This window comes from Nilaparvata lugens, chromosome 1, assembly GCF_014356525.2.
Source record: "Nilaparvata lugens isolate BPH chromosome 1, ASM1435652v1, whole genome shotgun sequence".
NCBI lineage: Eukaryota > Metazoa > Arthropoda > Insecta > Hemiptera > Delphacidae > Nilaparvata > Nilaparvata lugens.
The window spans coordinates 90,137,988-90,159,750 of NC_052504.1; the positions used below are offsets into that span (position 1 = coordinate 90,137,988).

The 21,763-nt window shown below is 33.9% G+C and overlaps 1 protein-coding gene across 1 annotated transcript in view; it reads left to right on the top strand.

Annotated features, from left to right (window-relative positions):
* The window catches only part of LOC111055775 (follistatin-related protein 5), a 149,008-nt gene that overhangs the window by 92,107 nt on the left and 35,138 nt on the right, over positions 1–21,763 (top strand). Inside the window, 2 exon segments of the mRNA XM_039445664.1 lie at positions 18,243–18,458; positions 20,696–20,941. Of these exon segments, the coding sequence (XP_039301598.1) occupies positions 18,243–18,458; positions 20,696–20,941 (462 nt within the window).

Genomic DNA, 21,763 nt, shown 5'->3' on the forward strand with positions numbered 1-21,763 from the left:
GTTTGAAATCAAGAACAAATCACCGCAGTGATAGAATTAATTCACGTTATCCTTGGGGACCAGCTATATTATTATCCATAAATGCTCTCAGCATATATGCTACAGCTATCCAGCTATATTATATTCCAATGTATTTATTCTCAAACTTCTTGATAATGTCAAGTAAAAAGTAAATTCGTATGGCTTTTGTTGGTGGGGAGTCCCTTGCGGGAAGGTCCCACCGCCTGAATATATACGACTGTCATACTTCAGCCGGGGCTGACAGTTTAACGTGCCCATCCGATAACATGAGAGTGATCTGGTTAAGAAACTTTTGGTTATGAGAGGGTGTGAACCCGGGATCTCTATGCTACTACGCGAGCACTCTATCCACTAGACCACGTATCACTCCTTGATAATGTCAATAAAGCCTTGACATTTATATGAAGATAAGTGGAAGGGTTGATCCATTGAAAACAGTGATAATGGACACCACTTGGTAATGGGATAAATACCTGGAACCAGTAGTATTATCGGGGAAAAAAGAGATGTACTAGTATTTCCATTTAATGAGAATATCGAGTAGCCCTGAAGAAGTAAATGGAAAGATATTTTCATTTATTTTAAAGCAGTGAGAGACAGTTCTCCAGCTACTAAGACACCATAACCTCCTTTCAAGCACCCTTGTTTCCAGTAGTACATCCATTTATTCTTCAATAGCTGACAATAAAGAGCATTCAATGACTTTTACAGAGTTTTCAAATTCCTGCAGTTCTGGGAAAACGTTTCAGGGAAACAAGAAAAGTTGACGTTTTGCAGAACTTTTGTATAATTTCCCTGTGTTAAAATAAGGACAGGAGAGCTGTGCTTGACACAGCAACTATTGCTGAAAATATCTCTTCTGAGTATTTTCCATTGAATTTTCTGTCCCTTAATCCTTATCTGAACAGGAAAATGGAAATGAATGTTTGGTTAGCGGTTAGCATAGAGCTGGCTTGGATAGAACAAATGCGGTCAAACAGTTTTGATGATTGGCCGCATTATTCTAGAATAGTTGGTTGTTGTCAGATCCCAAACAAGGTTGCTTTGTACATGTCAATGCTTTCGTTTGAATTTTAATCAGTCGCAAATCCTTTTGTGAGATTTCTCTATTATTTCTCTCTTCCTCCTCTCTTTCAATCTATCTCACTTTCTCTCTCTCCAACCCATTCCTATTAATTCTCTCTTCGTCTGTATCTCTGTCTCTTTCCCATTCCAATTATTCAACTATAAATCAGTGAACTTTTATTGTGCTGAATATTCTATTTATGCCCAGCGATTGAATTTGAGTGATTTAAAGAAGAAGTTGTCCACAACTTTTCAAACTCGAGAACGATTTCAGCCTGCAGAAAGTTGGGCCGGACCTTTGTTATTCTCAGAGACCCGAAACTTTTGCTGGTCCTGCTTTTCAGAAAGTTGAGGCGCACAAAAGTGTTGGGTGTTGGGAGGCCTCAGCTCGCTGAAAACTCGAATCATTCCGAACAGAAAGACTTTCTCGAGTCACTTCTTATTTTAATTCCAATAATTTGTTCAGAGTTGAATATTTAAAGTCGGACACGTTTAAGAATCGCTGGAAATGAGGAAACGAAAAGGATGCAAATAATTCAATCTTGTTTTTTCTCAAAAAAGGGCTTCAATCTCTACTGAAAGTAAAGTTCTTTCCAATAACCAGATAGCGTCACATTTTCCCAATGAATTGGTCTGGAATGAGGCGAATCAAACCAGAATCAAGTATGAAGATCCTATATGATGAAGATGATAGTTGATGATAATATATCCAGGTATGGATGATGTAAAAAATCTTTAAAATATGGTTAATATCGAGAGGAATTAGTCACAGAGTTTAATTCCTAAGAACAACTTGAGGGTTATATTATCATAGGTTATTCATATTTATAGTGCCGTAGGCGATGCTTATAATGCAGGTAACGTATATTAAAGCAGAGATGAACAGAATCATACATCAGGTTCTATATGGATTTCTCTATAGATTTTGTTCCTCTATGATTGAAATAATCATAAATCGTATATTAAAGTTTCGTATTACCTCGCTTCATTCACTTTAGATTGCACTGTGATTGCTCAAAAATAATTGATTTTATATCTTTGCATATATTTTTTCCTACTTGATCTGTGAACACCGTCTCTCATTTATTCAAAAATGTGTTAGCATGATCACAGAGGAAAGAAGCACTACCTGGTATGCTTATTCCGTGGCATGATGTAGGCCTTTTATCAATCGTGGATATTTTTAGGCCGTTATTCTGCAGTTGTATATTTTTTCATTCATTTTAGTACTTTTTTACCCTTTGATGGTCATTATTTGAGACTTTACATTTCCGTTGCAGAATACACTAGATAAAGATTCTAATGATCTTATGAGAAAATCTATCAAAAGCAACATTGGCAGACAAATTTCTTCCATATTATATAATATAAGACCAGTCACAATTTATTATACAATTATTGAATCGTAGTTAACTATAGTCAGTATAGTAAGTAGTACTAAGTCAGTAATAAACACTTTATAGTACTAATAATTACTAGTAGTTCTGTGAACAGTAGACCTCACGCAGTATTCTCATCCACAAGTACCTGATTGAAAGACCATAGACCTTTTCCATAAACATTATGGAAATACAGCAATAGACTGGCTTCTCCACACATCTGTGTAATCCCTTGTCAGCTGATTTATGATGAATAATTCTATAGTCTATATTCTATATTCTAATATTGGCGTATGAAGAAGGCTCCTTTTTCCTTCTATATTATCCTTGAAATGCAAAATTTCCAAAAACCTTGTATATACGTCGACGCGCAATTAAAAAAGGAACATACCTGTCAGATTTCATGAAAATCTATTACCGCTTTTCGCCGTAAATGCGCAGCATATAAAATTTAAACATTTAAACATTAAGAGAAATGCCAAACCGTCGACTTGAATCTTAGACCTCACTTCGCTCGGTCAATAATATCGATGAAGTGGGAAGTCGATTTCCTGGTTCATGCTTTCAAATCTTGTGATCTTTGTCTGTTTGAATTTAGATGAGGGTAGAATTTATTATTGTTGTAGATTTCAGTTCTCATTCTATTCGTCACTCCATAAAAATCCATCACTGCATAAAACTCCATCTCTAGAATTTCTAAGATGACTTATCAAAACTCCACTCTCACTCCAACTTGTCATTCTACCCATCTCGTTCACTATTCTATCAAAAGTCTGTCCATAAGGAAGATTGAATAAGCCTTTAAGAAGATCTTGGGACGTAATCATCGAAGATTGTAGAGCTGGATTACCGCTCAAAGAAATGGCCTCTTGAAGTAATTATCATTTCACTGCCTCTAAGAGGCCGGAAAAGCCTCTGATAGAAAAAAAGTTGTAAGCCTTCAGCTAAATTGATCCGAGCTGAAATAATCCAACAAAAAATGCACTTTCCTGTTCCTATCGAATTGCTTATTACTCTTATTACTTGTAACTTATTGAGAATCAAGATTAAGTGAGCAGTTTCGTTCCAAAATGTAATTTGAGGAAAAATGTACAATTTGAAATTGAAATTTATTCATAACACTGACAATTTACAAACAAAAATGGATGAACTTAACAAATCAGTACAATAATTTTGAAAAAATACATAATAAAATAAAATCTTCTGATTCTATTTATATAAATGAAAATAATTACAAACTAAAAAAAACATTATGTAACGTCAGAGTTATGATTAAGGTACTTCATAAGCTATTAGCTGAGTTGAAGTTACCTACTCTGAGAATTGAACTATTTAAACTTTACAAGAGACAGAAGCCTAAAAAAAATTAGCAGAAAATCTTTGTCTATTCACAGAAAACGAATTGGAAGGAGTGAACATTAAGAAGTTACAGATGGAATTAGATAGACAATGCATTTACTCGAATGCTAATTAATATATAATTATTATTCAACGAAAATCCTAAATAAATGCTGTGAATCACCCCGAAGATTTCTGCTACTGCAGACATTGACAACAGGGTTAACAGCTCGATTCCCGGGCTGGCAAATATTTTTGGATAGTAGTTCTCATCGAATTTCCATCTAGCTGTTAACCCTGTTGTCAATGTCTGCAGTAGCAGAAGTCTTCGGGTAATTCACAGCATTTATTTAGGATTTTCGTTAATTATAATTATTAAGAAATTATTTATAGAAACCAAAATTTCTGAGTAAAATACATAAAATAAGTGAGAGAAACTTCTCTGTTTAATGCAGTGACTATTATAATGTAATTGAACTCTATAGGCTACTATCTGTTTCTATGTTGATATTAAACAATTCATTTTCCACATCATCATTAGCATTATTGGAAGTTTTTTCGAATAATTTCTAAGTTTGAACTTGTTGAGATTTTCGGAATAGGAGATATGAGTTGGAAAGTAATAAAAACTATAATCAAAACAGCATATAATAATAATGTCATCTGAATAGATGAAAATTCTCACCCAATTTAATTTTTCTCAATTTTTTGTTTGAATCGGATGTCAATTTTCTCTTTATAAATAATGTTCGTTCATTTTATGCTTCACTCTTCTGTTGCTTGTTTGAAAATCAAGTTTTGAATGATGTAGCTCAAAATCATCATTTTATTCTTCAAGATTACATTATAATTCAACATGTTTCTTCATGATTCTCTTTCCGCTCGACTATGACCTATACTTTCATTTCACACTTTATTTATGTATTTGAACAAGACATGCAGTCAATTTATTAAGTAAATAATTAAAAAATTCTACTTACTGACTGAAGTACTTTCGACCCTCTAGCGATCATTTTCAACAGTGCAGACCGGAAATGTTTTGACGGTTAGGAAGATTTGTGGTGTTTATTATGTGATCAAAAAGTTTGTTACTTTCCTTGCCCTATTACCATAGGTAAGAAAAGTATTGCTTTCCGAAAAAAATTAAGGTACCCCAATTTCTGAATTTCTATACGTTTCAAGGTCCTCTGAGTCCAAAAAACTGGTTTTTGGGTATTGGTCTGTATGTGTGTGTGTGTGTGTGTGTGTGTGTGTGTGGTGTGTGTGTGTGTGTTGTGTGTGTGTGTGTGTGTGTGTGTTGTGTGTGTGTGTGTGTGTATGAGTGTATGTGCGTCTGTATACACGATATCTCATCTCCCAATCAATGGAATGACTTGAAATTTGGAACTGAAGGTCCTTTCACTATAAGGATCCGACACGAACAATTTCGATCAAATGCAATTCAAGATGGCGGCTAAAATGGCGAAAATGTTGTCAAAAACAGGGTTTTTCGTGATTTTCTCGGAAACGGCTCCAACGATTTTGATCAAATTCATACTACTTAAAATAGTCATCGATAAGCTCTATCAACTTCCACAAGTCCCATATCTGTAAAAATTTCAGGAGCTCCGCCCCATCAATGCAAATAGATTCCCAATTATCAGGCTTCAGATACAATTGAAACAAAAAAAATCAAGTGGAGTAGATTGAGCATGAAAATCTCTACAATTAATGTTCAGTAACATTTTCACCTAAAATTGAAAATATGCTTTAAATTCGAGAAAATGTGATTATTCAATTGCAAATTATTGTTGATTCTATTAAATCATTCACTATGAAGAGATAGCAGACCTCATGTGTGTCACCAGCTGGCTCAAATCTTTAAATAGTAGACTTGAAATGCGCGGGAACACTAGCGTCAGGTGATCAATTTTCATAACGGCAAGGAAAGTTGTGTGAGTGCGCCACACCAGATTTTTGGATTTGAAATTCAGCTGTTCATTTAGTATGTTGTTTCTGTCTAGGATGGTGGCTTCATAAATTTCAAACTGTTCTGCTGTATTTAATTCATGTCCATTTCTTTTTACTCTCAGTATTGTGAGGTTGGTATTTTTTTTTAATTATTTACTTAATAAATTGACTGCATGTCTTGTTCAAATACATAATTAAAGTGTGTTAATACAAAGCAGCTCGGAATGGATCAAGAAACCATCAACTTTCATTTCAATTCTATTTTGATGAGTAGGTTCCCCATGATTTCTACAGGGCCACCCCGAGATTAATAGACGCCCGGGGCGAGATGTTGATATGCGCCCCCTTGTATGATATGGCTAAAAACTGTGAGGCTGAAGACTGTGGGGTCTTTGAATTCATGAGGAGTTCATTGATTCAGTTAATATTATCGTGCGTTGGGAATCACTGTATCACTATTCTCTTTTTACTTATTTATGTCTGCCTGCTACCACATAACCAAATAATAAGTCTTTGAAACATTTCATTACTTCGAAATAGTAGTATACATATATTAGTCTATTTATAACAGTCCTGAAAAGGGATAAAAAGTGGAGCTTTATGAGAAGCAGTGTTGAATCTCATGGAAGTAATTGCGATAATAATGCTTCTCATGTATGTAAGGAATAGATTTTCGTGTAGACTCAGCGATTCCAAGCGGAAGGGAAGTTTGAGCACACATTTGAGCTCTCACACACTCCAGAGAATAAACATGAGAATTCAGTAGGAGGATATGCATGTAGAATGAGTGGTGGAATTGCGGTGTAGTTATGGGAAAGACAAAATCAAACTTTTCCAGCTGAAAACGATACCTTCAAATACACCGCCTACGTTATCCCAAGGGATATCATCCAGTCGAAGGTTTTTCCTCCTGTATTCCCAGCCCTCAACTCTTTTCCCGTTCGTCTATAGCTTCAAGTGCATTTCGCTGTCTTTATAATACTCATCACCACTAAATCTGTATTTTATTTGCTCAACTTGCCATGAAAGAGCTTTCAGGGGATGGAAGTTTAGTATCCTATCAGCTCCACAAATCCCAGCACTCATGCTCACGATTCGCTCCCCTTTCGAATTCCAAGTGACAACTTTCATGCTTTTTATCGGTAAGTCGTTATGCGCAACGCATCGGCTCACAAGAAGTTATTGTCTCTTTCCCTCACATGCAGAAGTGGCTCCTGTTTTTCATACATCTTCCATGAAGTAATCGTTGCTGGAATCGTTATTTAGAAAATGTAGGCTTTATATTACGAGTAGTAAAATATTTGTTATCAAGAATTTTTAATGCCTAATAGATAGGCATTCACACAATTCACTAATGATTGGTAACGTTTAATCAAGAACCATTAATGATTCTCCCTTTCATCGGTCTCAATTCTCAAAGTATCTCCTTTTCTGAACACTTTTTCCACTTATACATTGCAACTATATTGATGAAGCAGTTATATTTTTTCAAAGTAACTGCTGCCTAAAAAGCAGTCGTTAGGTCATGTCAGAGGCCCTGAAATTGATCAGTTGCGACCTGAAAACTCTGACACCAGACCTGAGCCAGCCAGGTCACTCGATATTATTATTATTATAAAGTAGAGAAGTATGCTTTCATCTTTTAATTTATCCTTCTTCGTAATTTTTATGGAAAAGCTGTTTTAAACTATTCTCTGTCAGGTTGAGAATAGGGTACAGTAGGCCTACGGATGAACAATTTCTTGTGATTGCTCGATTGTTGTTGTGCTTTTCTTCTACAAAGATTTTAGTTCTATTGAAAGATTGCAAAAAAATGCTTTATCCTATATGAATCTTCATGAATGCGAAAAAATTGTCAGATTGAAAAATTGATACATATATCAAGCTCGTTTACGACTTGTAATTCTTGTAATACTTAATCCTTAAAAAATGTAATTCTTAAAAAATACTTAATCCTATATGAATCTTCATGAATGCGAAAAAATTGTCAGATTGAAAAATTTATACATATATCGAGCTCGTTTACGACTTGTAATTCTTGTAGACTTGTAAATTGTAATACTGAATATTAATTAATCCTGGAAAACATCAATCATCCTGTAATTGCCTGCGGTTCGATTTCCTGTAGCTTGTATTGCAAAAAAATGATGAAATAACGGTTCTTTCAATCAGATTACTACAGTTCAGTAGTAACTGCGCTCCTATAAATTAATTGACATTTTTTTCATCTTATTTCAATCTGAACTCTTGTCAGTGGTTCACAATCCACTGTGTAATGGAAAAGTGGATATCAAAAGAGTTTCATTCGTACGAATTTTTATATTTTGAAAAAGTGCATTAGTAACTGATGATATCACCATATCAAACGTGCCCTGTTTTTGCAAAATCCCTTGAGGCTATAAAAGAATTGTCATCTGACAGAGAGGAGAAACATTAATGTATTCATTCCAGTTCAGTTGTAAGCGTCAGTGTAAAAAATTGCTCTTTAACAGAATAACATTCAAATATTACACACAGTACCACGCTAATAAAGCTATATTACTCCCAACTCAGCCCTTTAAACGCCGTCGAGCTGACACTTTTATTTTATTTATTTATTGTTTTTTTTCTATCTTTAGTTTTAAAATTTATTATTAAAATAAACTCTCTTATTATTCTTCCAAATTTATTTATTATTCATAGTTTGTAATTTATTTTATTATTGCTAGTGTTTGCCCTTTGTCTGATAATTTGCGACTCCTCCCTGCACACGGACAAATCATCCAGGCAGGGAGAATTTATTCATGTAATTTATAACACTTTTATATTTTGTGAATATGTAATATTTTATGAATAAAACAATTTGAATTTGAATTTGAATTTCTTTTATCTACAAATTGGAAAATTGAGTTGCACGCTCATCAATCATTGAAACGTTCATGAATGGGAAAACAACTGGATTTTCATTCCAGTAATTTCACAGTTTCTACTGTGTTGTTTATGGCGTGGGAAGGAACGAACAAAATAGAATTATATGGTAATATTTTAGTCCTCTTACTGTTACCAGCTTTCAAATTCATCCATATTGAAAAATCTGAAACATAAAATTTGAAAAGCGAAAAAATGAATTCATCGTATTTCAGTCAATAGAAATTTTGATGAAAATGTATCTTTGTTTAAAATAGTTTTATTCCGAAACATACTAAATTTTCTCATCAAGCGTATATTCCTTGTGATCATATATGCTTCAGCTTGATCATTTATTTTAGCAGAAGACCTTCTGCAATAAACAATAGCAAAAAATGGTAATAATCACTATTATTTTTCAAAAATTTAATTTTCAAGAACAATCTATGAATATGGGCAAAGTGATCTATCAGTGTCTAAAGTAATATCAGTTCATGGAATTCCAGTTTATCAGTTTTTCATAGTTATTTATAGCTTATCTATTAGTGTCTAAGGTGATATCAGTTCATCAAATTTCCAGTTAATCAGTTTTTCATAACTAATCTATTATTGTCCAAGGTGATATCAGTTCATCAAATTTCCAGTTTATCAGTTTTTCATGGTTATTTATAGCTAATCTATTAGTGTCTAAAGTGATATCAGTTCATCAAATTTCCAGTTTAGGAGTTTATTGACCGAGCGAAGTGAGGTCTAAGATTCAAGTGAACGGTTTGGCATTTCTCTTAATGTTTAAATATTTGAATGTTTAAATGTTTGAATGTTTTAATGTTTAAATGTTTGAATGTTTGAAAGTTTGAATGTTTGAATGTTTGAATGTTGAATGTTTAAATGCTGAATGCTTGAATGTTTGAATGTTTGAATGTTTGAATGTTGAATGTTTGAATGTTTGAATGTTTGAATGTTAGAATGTTTGAATGTTTGAATGCTTGAATGTTTGAATGTTTGAATGTTTGAATGTTTGAATGTCTGAATGATTGAATGTTGAATGTTTGAATGCTTGAATGTTTGAATGTTTAAATTTTAAATGTTTGATTGTTTGAATGTTTGAATGTTTGAATGTTTGAATGTTTGAATGTTTGAATGTTTGAATGTTTGAATGTTTGAATGTTTGAATGTTTGAATGTTGAATGTTTGAATGTTTGATGTTTGAATGTTTGAATGTTTGAATGTTTGAATGTTGAATGTTTGAATGTTTGAATGTTTGAATGTTGAATGTTTGAATGTTTGAATGTTTGAATGTTTGAATGTTTGAATGTTTGAATGTTGAATGTTTGAATGTTTGAATGTTTGAATGTTTGAATGTTTAATGCTTGAATGCTTGAATGCTTGAATGTTTGAATGTTTGAATGTTTGAATGTTTGAATGTCTGAATGATTGAATGTTTGAATGTTTGAATGCTTGAATGTTTGAATGTTTAAATTTTAAATGTTTGATTGTTTGAATGTTTGAATGTTGAATGTTTGAATGTTTGAATGTTTGAATGTTTGAATGTTTGAATGTTGAATGTTTGAATGTTTGAATGTTTGAATGTTTGAATGTTTGAATGTTTGAATGTTTGAATGTTGAATGTTTGAATGTTTGAATGTTTGAATGTTGAATGTTGAATGTTTGAATGTTTGAATGTTTGAATGTTTGAATGTTTGAATGTTTGAATGTTTGAATGTTTGAATGTTGAATGTTTGAATGTTTGAATGTTTGAATGTTTGAATGTTGAATGTTGAATGTTGAATGTTTGAATGTTAGAATGTTTGAATGTTTGAATGTTTAAATGTTTATATGTTGCGCATTTACGGCGAAACGCGGTAATAGATTTTCATGAAATTTGACAGGTATGTTCCTTTTTTAATTGCGCGTCGACGTATATACAAGGTTTTTAGAAATTTTGCATTTCAAGGATAATATAAAAGGAAAAAGGAGCCTCCTTCATACGCCAATATTATAGTGAAAATCAGACTATAGAATTATCCATCATAAATCAGCTGACAAGTGATTACACAGATGTGTGGAGAAGCCAGTCAGTCTATTGCTGTATTTCCGTAAGGTCTATAGTTTCAATCAGGTACTTTTGGATTCAGGAATACTGCGTGAGGTCTACTGTTTACAGAACTACTAGTTATTGTGATTAATAGTTCATCAGTGTCCATCAAATAATATACAGTTTCGTAGAAATTTAATTTACGTCAAGAGAGCTTATTATGTGAAATGCGAGTTGTTGTTTATGAAGTCCACTTCACTGTCATAACATTCATGGAATGTGATGCAGAGTGAAGTGTGAAGTTTGAGTAGGATTAATCCGAATCTCCTCCCACATGACACTCGCTTTCGCAATGGAGATGCAAATTTATACTTCAAAATGCCAGCTCCGGTAGATCAAGCATTCGCTTGTCCTGGTTGAATGAGGAATCTCATAACTCATTCAGTTTTCCCATCAGGTGACATTCTTTGCAGGTGACATTCACAACTAAAATAATTATGGTGCCTCCTAAATACTAAACATTGATACTAATAATTATTGCATTCTCAGAAATACCGAATCCATATTTGGAAGAAAAAATATTGTATTATTTATTTATCTGATCTGAACTTTACTAGTAATACTTTATCTGTTGTAAAACTATAAAGCAATTGTACTTGTTACCTCAAACCAAACTTTCCCGTTTCCAAGCTATATAAATTCTATTGCTCAATAAACTCATTGTAAAAAACTGGGATCTACGCATGAACTGCAATAATTATTGTATGGAAAATCTCCATAAAGATCTCTCACATTCGGTTGATGTATAATTGTATGCCATACTTCCAGTGGACTGAACTTTTCCAGGCTACTTGAGAATATAAACTTCTCATTTGGAATTTGATATAGACTACACTGATGCCATTTCTTCGCTATATATGATATTATAAGAGTAGAATAAACCTTTTATACCTACTCAGAGTTACAGCTACTTCACATTTGTCACTATACGAACTCTAGCCATTAACATAGAAAAACGATAGCATAAGTAGATATCCCATGGTATAGGGCGTTTATGTCGCAACTTTTACTGTTATCCCAAGCCGATAGTTCACGTACTTTCCCATGCAGCTGTGTGACGCTGGTAGTCTCTCAAATTGTGCCGTTCATACACTCTCACCCCAACAAAACAGTAATAATTTACAATAATCGACAGTAATCGGCTTGAGATAACAGTGAAAGTTGCGACATAAATTCCCTATACCATGGGATATCCACTTACGCTATTGTTTCTCTATGCCATTAATCAGTAAACTTCCCAAAAAATAGGACAGCATTATTTGAAAAATCTGAACTGTTCAAATGTTTGAATGTTTAAATGTTTAATGTTTAAATGTTTGAATGTTTAAATGTTTGAATGTTTGAATGTTTAAATGTTTAAATGTTTAAATGTTTAAATGTTTGAATGTTTAAATGTTTAATGTTTAAATGTTTAAATGTTTAAATGTTAAATGTTTAAATGTTTAAATGTTTAAATGTTTAAATGTTTAAATGTTTAAATGTTTAATGTTTAAATGTTTAAATGTTTAAATGTTTAAATGTTTAAATGTTTAAATGTTTAAATGTTTAAATGTTTAAATGTTTAAATGTTTAAATGTTTAAAGTTTAAATGTTTAAATGTTTAATGTTTAAATGTTTAAATGTTTGAATGTTTAAATGTTTAAATGTTTGAATGTTTGAATGTTTATATGTTTATATCTTGCGCATTTACGGCGAAACGCGGTAATAGATTTTCATGAAATTTGACAGGTATGTTCCTTCTTTAATTGCGCGTCGACGTATATACAAGGTTTTTAGTAATTTTGCATTTCAAGGATAATATAATAGGAAAAAGGAGTCTCCTTCATACGCCAATATTAGAGTAAAAATCAGACTATAGAATTATCCATCATAAATCAGCTGACAAGTGATTACACAGATGTGTGGAGAAGCCAGTCTATTGCTGTATTTCCGTAAGATCTTTAGTTTCAATCAGGTACTTTTGGATTCAGGAATACTGCGTGAGGTCTACTGTTCACAGAACTATTAGTTATAGTGTTTAATAGTTCATCAGTGTCCATCAAATAATATACAGTTTCGTAGAAATTTAATTTTCGTCAAGAGAGCTAATTACGTGAAATGCGAGTTGTTGTTCATGAAGTCCACTTCACTGTCATAACATTCATGGAATGTGATGCAGAGTGAAGTGTGAAGTTTGAGTAGGATTAATCCGAATCTCCTCCCACATGACACTCGCTTTCGCAATGGAGATGCAAATTTATACTTCAAAATGTCAGCTCCGGTAGATCTAGCATTCGCTTGTCCTGGTTGAATGAGGAATTTCATAACTCATTCAGTTTCCCCATCAGGTGACATTCTTTGCAGGTGACATTTACAACTAAAATAACTATGGAGCCTCCTAAATACTGAACATTGATACTAATAATTATTGCCTTCTCAGAAATACCGAATCCATATTTGGAAGAAAAAATATTGTATTATTTATTTATCTGATCTGAACTTTACTAGTAATACTTTATCTCTTGTGAAACTATAAAACAATTGTACTTGTTACCTCAAACCAAACTTTCCCGTTTTCAAGCTATATAAATTCTATTGCTCAATAAACTCATTGTAAAAAACTGGGATCTACGCATGAACTGCAATAATTATTGTGTGGAAAATCTCCATAAAGATCTCTCACATTCGGTTGATGTATAATTGTATGCCATACTTCCAGTGGACTGAACTTTTCAAGGCTACTTCAGAATATATACTTCTCATTTGGAATTTTATAAACTTTCGGCTCTAAATTTATAGTCTAAATTTAATATTTTGTAAATATGGCTTAGTGTTTTTGGGTTTTGTTTTGGTTTTGTATATGTTTCGACTTTTTAACATCAAAATGAACTTGATTCCGAAGTGAAAAGTGTACATTTAAAGTATTGTGCTCACTATAACCTTAGTGTCCGGTTTTCCATTACGGAACTTTGGACTATATACGGCGAGGTGGAACTACCCTTGGGTCTCCCCACCATTAAAAGCCATACGCTAATAATAATAATAGCCTAATAATAATTTGGAATTTGATATAGACTACACTGATGCCATTTCTCCGCTATATATGATATTATAAGAGTAGAATTAACCTTCTAAACCTACTCAGAGTTACAGCTACTTGACATTTGCCACTATCCGTACTCAAGCCCTTAATCAGTAAACTTCCCAAAAAGTAGAACAGCTTTATTTGAAAAATCTGAACTGTTCAGATATGTTCGTCATATTTTGAGTATAATATAGACCTTTTTAGCATACTCTAGGAAAATATACACCTGACGTTTGTCACTTTATTGCAACGTAATATTCCAGCCCTTCAAAGTTAGGAAGCTATATGATGAAAGCTATTATGAAAGCTATATGAGCTCTAATAATGTGGACATCCACAACTCAGACAATGGGTGGCTGTGAAACATCAAGTTTTGTGTGATTCGAGCCTAATTCAGAATAAAAGACATTTTAAATGTGTCACTTCATTGAATATTATATTTCAGCCCTTCATCAGTGAATTCGCACAAAGTTTGGAAGCTACATTATAATATAAGCTTTATCAATATCTATATCATCAACTGAACTCCAATGAGTGGCTGTAGAACATCAAAGCTTGAGTGATTTAAACTCTATCTAGAATAATAGCATTTGACATGTGTCACTTTATCGTAGCGTTATATTTCAGCCCTTCATCATGAAGTAATCATTACAAGAATAAATTCTCATGAAGATGGGTAGCTAAATTTGAAATTCTGAAAGATGATTCCAGGTGACAATAAATGAATGAAGCTAGTTTGTACAAGAATAGACAAAATAGATGCTTTCAAATTTTGCAGACAGCTGATAAATCGGCCGTCCAGTACAGTCCACGTTCCATCAAATGGAACGTTGACAGATTGGCCTTTCATTGTATGACGTGCAGAGGGAAAAAGCGGTTCCACGTGCATATCATCCTTGTAGCGCACTCTATCTTGTCATTTTACTCACTCTTTCTCTCCCTCAAACCTTCTCTGTCTCTCTTTGAAACTCTCTCACAGCCTCTCTGTCTCAGTCTAGAACTCTTCCACACACTCTCTCTCTGTTCCTCTCTATCTTCCTCATATACCCCTCTCAACTACCCTGCTCTTATCTCTCTCTTGCGCACACTATCACTCATCCTTTCAAATCATTCAAATGTCCTGCCCTCTGGGACTGGTGTCATTGTCCCTATTTGACTGCATTGATTTTGTTTCTCACTATCTCTAATGAATAATTGAATCATAATGATAATGAAAACCGGCCCTTGTATTTCGAGATGATGTTCTGTTGTTAGCAGGGACGGTGAATTGATTGGAGTTTCAAATCCACATCCACACAATACTCTAATTGGAAAAGTTTAGATGGGAATTTCATATGAGTAGTACTGTAGCATGGCTTAAGAATACAGGATAAGGTCATTCTATTCGTGAAGAATAATGAAGTATTAGTTGTTGAATCATAATAGAGATAGCTAGTACTTTTTCTAACTTTCTTACATAAACACTTTTCAGTACTCATTCCATTTTCAAGTGTTCTTTTTCTTTGTATAGAATAATTGAGAAATCGCATCTGAGTTGTAGCATAGCATGATAGGATGAGCATACAGTACAGAATTCTTCTATTTCATATACAATCCTAAGCTTTCTCTATGAAAGAAGACATAATACAAACTATAAACATAGAGAAAAGACAGCATAAGAAGGTATACCATGGTATTGAACGTTTATGCTCCTAACTTCACTGTTAACTCTAGCCGATAGTCCCAGTAGTTCTTTTTCGTAAAACTATGTGGTATGTAACGCTGGTAGTCTCTCATACTTAGCCGTTCTTAAACTTTCACCTGGCCAAAACAGTAATAATAGACAGTAGTCGACAGTAGTCGGCTTGGGTTAACAAATAATAGGCTAGTAATTTGAAATATGAACGTCCATAAATCTTCTTATGCTATTTTTTCCTATATGAAAATGAAGCACAAGGGGATAATAATATACACAATATCACGATAAAGAACTGATGCAATTGCTTTACACGAACATGGAAAAGCTAGTTACAGTGTGAATAGGATAAGTTGAGAATTGAGCTTTCAATCCACCAAATATCAGCTTGATCAGATTGTGTGACTAGAATTGCAACTTATTATGGAAGTCGATAAGACCGAATGATCTAATATTATTTTGGATGTACAAAAATTACAAGCTGTTACCAATGTGATAAAACTTCCATTTGTAGGTGATGTCTGATTCAAGACATGTTGAAGACGTTACTCTGAAAGTTATGTTTGGAAGCTGCTGACTTCCAGGTGGAGAGTTGGAAAGTGATCAGCTTTTGTTTGTGCAATTCACGATCGAGAAGGGTGTCAGCCGTAGTAAGGTGTTGGGGCTGAATTTGCAATTTCAACAAAAGACTTTGAGCGCTTGTGGACTTGAGTATCAGCTTTGACTGGAGAGCCCTTCATTAGTAGCAAGCACAAGGTGTTCTTGCGAAAGTCAACATGAGTGTCTCTCCAAATTGAATCGATAAAACAGACTTTTCTAATTCGGTCAAGCGTGAAAGTGAAAAACAGTAAGATGAGAGCTTCAGGAACACAATCATTGAAGAAAATCCTAGTGATTGGAATTATTTTCTCGAGAAAAATATTTCGAAAAGTTTGTGTCGAACATCTAGAAGTACACAATTCAATTTAGAGTCATATTTATGATCGGACTACAAATTCATCTATTCATTTATTTATCCGTGGATACAGTCACAAATCTTATAATATTAAAGCTGCAAAGACAAAAAATTCACAGTCAATACCGCTGATTGTCACGGAGAACCAACCTCAAAATCAGTTAGGGAACTGTCAATCAGTCAACTATTTATACTGCTGAATACATTCTCTAAATTAAGATTAAGTTTCAATGCAATTGAGTTGCAACAGACGAAATATATCTACCTCAAAAACAAGTTCTATAATGATACATGAATTCTTGAATATTCACTTCTTAATGAATTTGTTGAATAAAGCTCAAGTTTCAATGCAAATAGAACTGAAGCGTGTGAACAGGTGATGATAAATATAGAGTTCAATTTTCAGGCAGTAGAATAATAGCTTTAATTCTCATTTGAAAGAGTTCACACATTGCCAGTATGGAAATGTAAAACTCCAATAAGAATCAACGCTATTCTTCTACTGATCAGTTAAGCAAAACTTCTTTAGGCTTGAAGTAACAGTCAAATCTGGAATGGCGTGACCCATCTCATTACAAATCAATGAGTAGCATGAGTACGTATTGGTACGTATTTTCTCTCCTTATGAAAATTATATTTCAAGGAGTTTATGATCCTGAGGATGAGTTAGTACTGATGAATTTCTATTCCCATGAGCATCAGATGCATGAAACTCTTAACAAGTAAAAAGCATTTCACATTTCTGAAAAAAAAAGTAAGTTTATCGAATATTCTCTTTGAAAAAGAGTGCCTCAACTTCAACATAGATTATCAAGTGCTACTTCATGTAAAACAACATCAATACTTTGTTTTTTTACTACTTAAATATTTATCTTTACCGAAATTGGTTAGAATGGATTGTTATTTGATAAATTCATTCTGCAAATCTGTAATTGAAACTGTATTCAAATATTACATTTTAAATAAACTCTGTGGTAGTTGGCTTGCCTCGAGGTTGACATGATGATGAAGTCTTGACTCCACATGGCAAATCGACTTATCTTACTGGACATGGATTGCGCAAATCTCTATGAAAGTCACTTTCTCTGTAACTGTCTGTTACCCTCTCCCACAAACAGGTTTTGCCTTTGTGGAGAGTTTTCATGGAGTTTATTAAAAAATAATGTTGTATTTTCTGTAACTACGATATATTGCAGTTATATTTAGTTATTACGATTAATTATTTCATTTTCAACTGCTAGTTTTATTTATGATTCTCTGTTTGCAGAAGTTGTAACGTTGTTTTTGATATTGAATGAAAAAGACTGAGAAATTGTCAAAAAACCACAGATTTATTGATACTTAGAAAGACCGGTTTCGGTTATTACACCATTGTCAATCTCTGATAAACTCAGATCAGAGATTGACAATGGTGTAATAACCGAAACCGGTCTTTCTAAAGATCAATAAATCTGTGGTTTTTGACAACTTCTTAGTCTTTTCCATTCAATATGAATAATTACCACAATATCAACTTCTCAACTACACAAAAAGTTGTTTTTTTTCAAAAAGAATTTTCGTACCCTGTTATCATGGATAATAGAAACCAATTCGATCTTATCTGATTTGATTTCGTTGGCCATATTCCTTAATACTTCATTTCGAAATCTCTATAAATCGTTTCTCTTTTACAGACATCCCATAGCTGGATCCTATACATCCTAATTAGTTTTAAGATTCAGTTGTAAAGAATGATTTAGGATGATAGGATATAGGATGATGGAATGATGATACATCATTGGATATTCTCAAGTGTTTCTGTGTGTTTTTTGCAGATCCATGCCTAGTGCACTACTGCGGCAAGGGTCGCGAGTGCCGCGTGGTCGAGGGTGCGGCACAGTGCGTGTGCCAGCGACGATGTCGCAAGCACCAGAAGGTCGTGTGCGGCTCCGACGGGCGCCTCTACGACAACCACTGCGAACTGCATCGCACCGCCTGCCTCGCCAACAAACTCATACTTGTCGACCACACATTCGCCTGTCTGTCTAAAGGTAAGAAACTCGAAAATCGAAATGGAAATTATCATACTTTGGTCCATATGCTCAAGTCTGGGACCCATAAAATTATGCATCATCTCGGTTTGAAGTAAGGTTTGAAATAATTTGAATCAAGTTATTGGTTTTTAAACCTGGAATGATAACCTCATGTTTCATCCGACTTCATGTACGGTAATCTTAGTATAATCTAAGCTAAACGTAGTTAGTGCATATGGCCCTAACTGAAGTGAATTCCATAATCCAACTAAGAGGCGCTTCAGAGCACTATCTCCGTAAACAAAGCCGTAGTGCATTCGTGTTACGTCAGCAGAGGTAGGGCTCCTACACCAATAAAAATTCGTTGATTTCAGCTGATCTATATCAGCTTGTGTTTTTATTGGTGTAGGAGCCCTACCTATGCTGACGTCATACGAATGCTTTATGGCGTTGCTTAGGGAGGTAGTGTTCAGAGTGACTCTGTATAATAAGAGTATAATATGTAGCATTCATTATAATGTGACTGTAGCGAGTTGAGGACTGCTGCTATTAAGCTCACCGTATCTTAGGTGAAAAATGTTTGTTTGGGCGAAGCAACGTAATTTTTTCCGTTATCGGGAAGTTTTGTGATTTAAGATTATACACTCTTGTTGGATGGTATCCTTCGGTGGTTGTTTTCACGAAAATTCAATTGATTCCTACATTTAAAACCACCATAGTATGACGTCATCCCATTGTTGTCAGATTCACTCATGGGTTTACCAGGAATTGGTTCCGATGTAATTTGACTGCGGTTGAATTCAAATCAAAAATCAAATCAAATCAATTTATTTTCCACATTGCATTACGAAAAATGAAAAATTACATGAATTCAATTACGAATGAAATACATCAACTTAAATAGAAAATGATAAATTATTACATTAATGTCAGTATACAGATGGATTCGACTGAGTTTCTATGAAACTGATTATATGAGGAGAGTTAGGTCTCCTGATTATTGCAGGAGTTAGGAAGAATCTCCCATCTATGTAGGAAACTCTCAAACGAAATGGTTTCAAGTTTTTGTTAAACTACTTTATTGGTGTGAATTTGACGTGAATTCTTGTAGTAAATTAGGTCATTAATGAATCGATTAATCCTATCATATTAAGCGAGCAATTTCTATATGTATTTATTTAATAAATAATGTGGTTATCTGGTTATGTGATTATATGGGTATATATTTATGTTCAACGGATCTCGAAAACGGCTCTAAAGATTTTCACTAAATTTGGAACAAAGTAGGTTCATGATATGAAGATTCAATTCCACTAGGTCTCAACCCTTGAATAACTCGCTGAAGGACATTAAAAGGATAAATACGTCCTTGGAAAAACAGCTGGAAATTTTGTCGTCTGTCGATACCGTGAACTATACTAATGGAAGAGAGTGAACGAGTGCATGTGTGTGGGATCATCCAGCTGATCTCACAACTATCTAGAAATTTTAATCAATTAAATCAAAATATCTGATTTGTTGACATGACATGATATATCATTCAAAATGAAAGTAGGCTATATCAGAATTTTCAAAGTTAATCATTATTTTACAGTTTTAAGTGATAAAAAAAGTAAATTCGTATGGCTTTTGTTAGTGGGGAGTCCCTTGCGGGAAGGTCCCGACGCCTAACTATATAATTTAAGCCGTCAATGGGCCTTACGACTGTCATACCTCAGCCGGGACCGACAATTAACGTGCCCATCCAATAACACGGGAGTGATCTGTTTAAAAAACTTTTGGTATTGAGAGGGTTTGAACCCGGGATCTCTATGCTGCTGCGCAAGCACTCTATCCACTAGACCACGGATCACTCCATGTCTAAGTGATTAGTGAGTGTTATTTTGTTACTCAATTTGGTTTGTAGACAATCTAAATTAAAACATTTCTGTTTTCAAATGTTTTGACTAAAAACTTGACCTGAATTCAAGTGTATGGAACATACCTAACCTACATTTTGGACCATTTATAGTGTATAAATCAAAATTCGGGGAAGAAACCGTTTTGGGCTGTGCCTGTTAGTACTTCCCCAATCATTTTAAAGAACTATGTTCTGTTTATCAATAAATAAATAACGAGCGGAGCTCGGTGCCCCGATATTCGATAATTAAATTAATGATTCTATTTGTGATTTGGAAATTCTCTCACAGGCAGCTTCTTATCGAGTTTCTGCCTAATTAATTCATCATTCATCAATTTGTGTCTATTTTTCTTAGATGGAAAAGAAATTGTGGCCAAGCAGAATAATTCAAGCGACGATTCACCTTCAACAATGTCGCCTCGCCTCTCCCAGTCGGAACAAGTAGATAGCAACTACAGCACGGATCAGACGCCCTATGAGAATCCGGAGGAGAATGAAGCCGACTCAGACTTATATTATGACAGAGAGGATTGCACTCTACAGGAGTATGAGATAATGAAGGTTTGTAACTTGAACAATAGTATTGGTTACGATTTCATTGGTGATATTTCATGATATTGTGATTCATATTCGAATAATATATTCTAATATATTAAACCTCTCCATCATATTATGCAAGGATCAGGCTAGTGCCTGTTCCGACTCAGAAACAGTTATAGTTTTGTCAGTTCAAGTACCGGGTGTCCCAGGAAGAGGTTTACACGTTTGATTTTATATTACGTGCCCATTCATGCACCGAACGTTTTTAAATTTTACTCAGTTTACAAAGTAGGTTCTAAAAATATACTATGAAAATTTCAACTCCCTAGCCTTCGTAGAATGAAAATGGCAGCATATTGAAAAAAGATACTTTAAAAACATTAAAAAGGTGTTTTTGGTTTTATAAAATATTTGTATTGTTGCACATTAGGGCAATATAACTTCTGAATAAAACAACTAGAACAAGGCCTAATAAGTGACTCAAAAGTCCAAAGTTATTGAAATTGAAATCCATCCACAGCAACACACTGATAACAGCGCTTAATTATTCGTAAGCTCTTACAAAGAAACTCCGCGGTATCCGGAGAAGTTCCTCTTCTATTGATCGTTTTAGTTCCACATCATTATTGAATTTATGGGTATAAACGTTCTCTTTTAAGTATCCCCGTAAAAAGAAGTCACAAACAGTTAAATCTGGTGATCGGGGTGGCCAATCTAAAAAAATCACTTCCACGACCAATCCAACGGCCATGAAGTTCCAACATGAGTTCAGTAATTTCTTAATTGCATTCAGTAATTGCTTAACATGATTTGCGAAATGAGGTGGAGCACCATCTTGTTGGAAGATTGCTTGATCAATTTCTGGTACCATCAAATGAGTCAA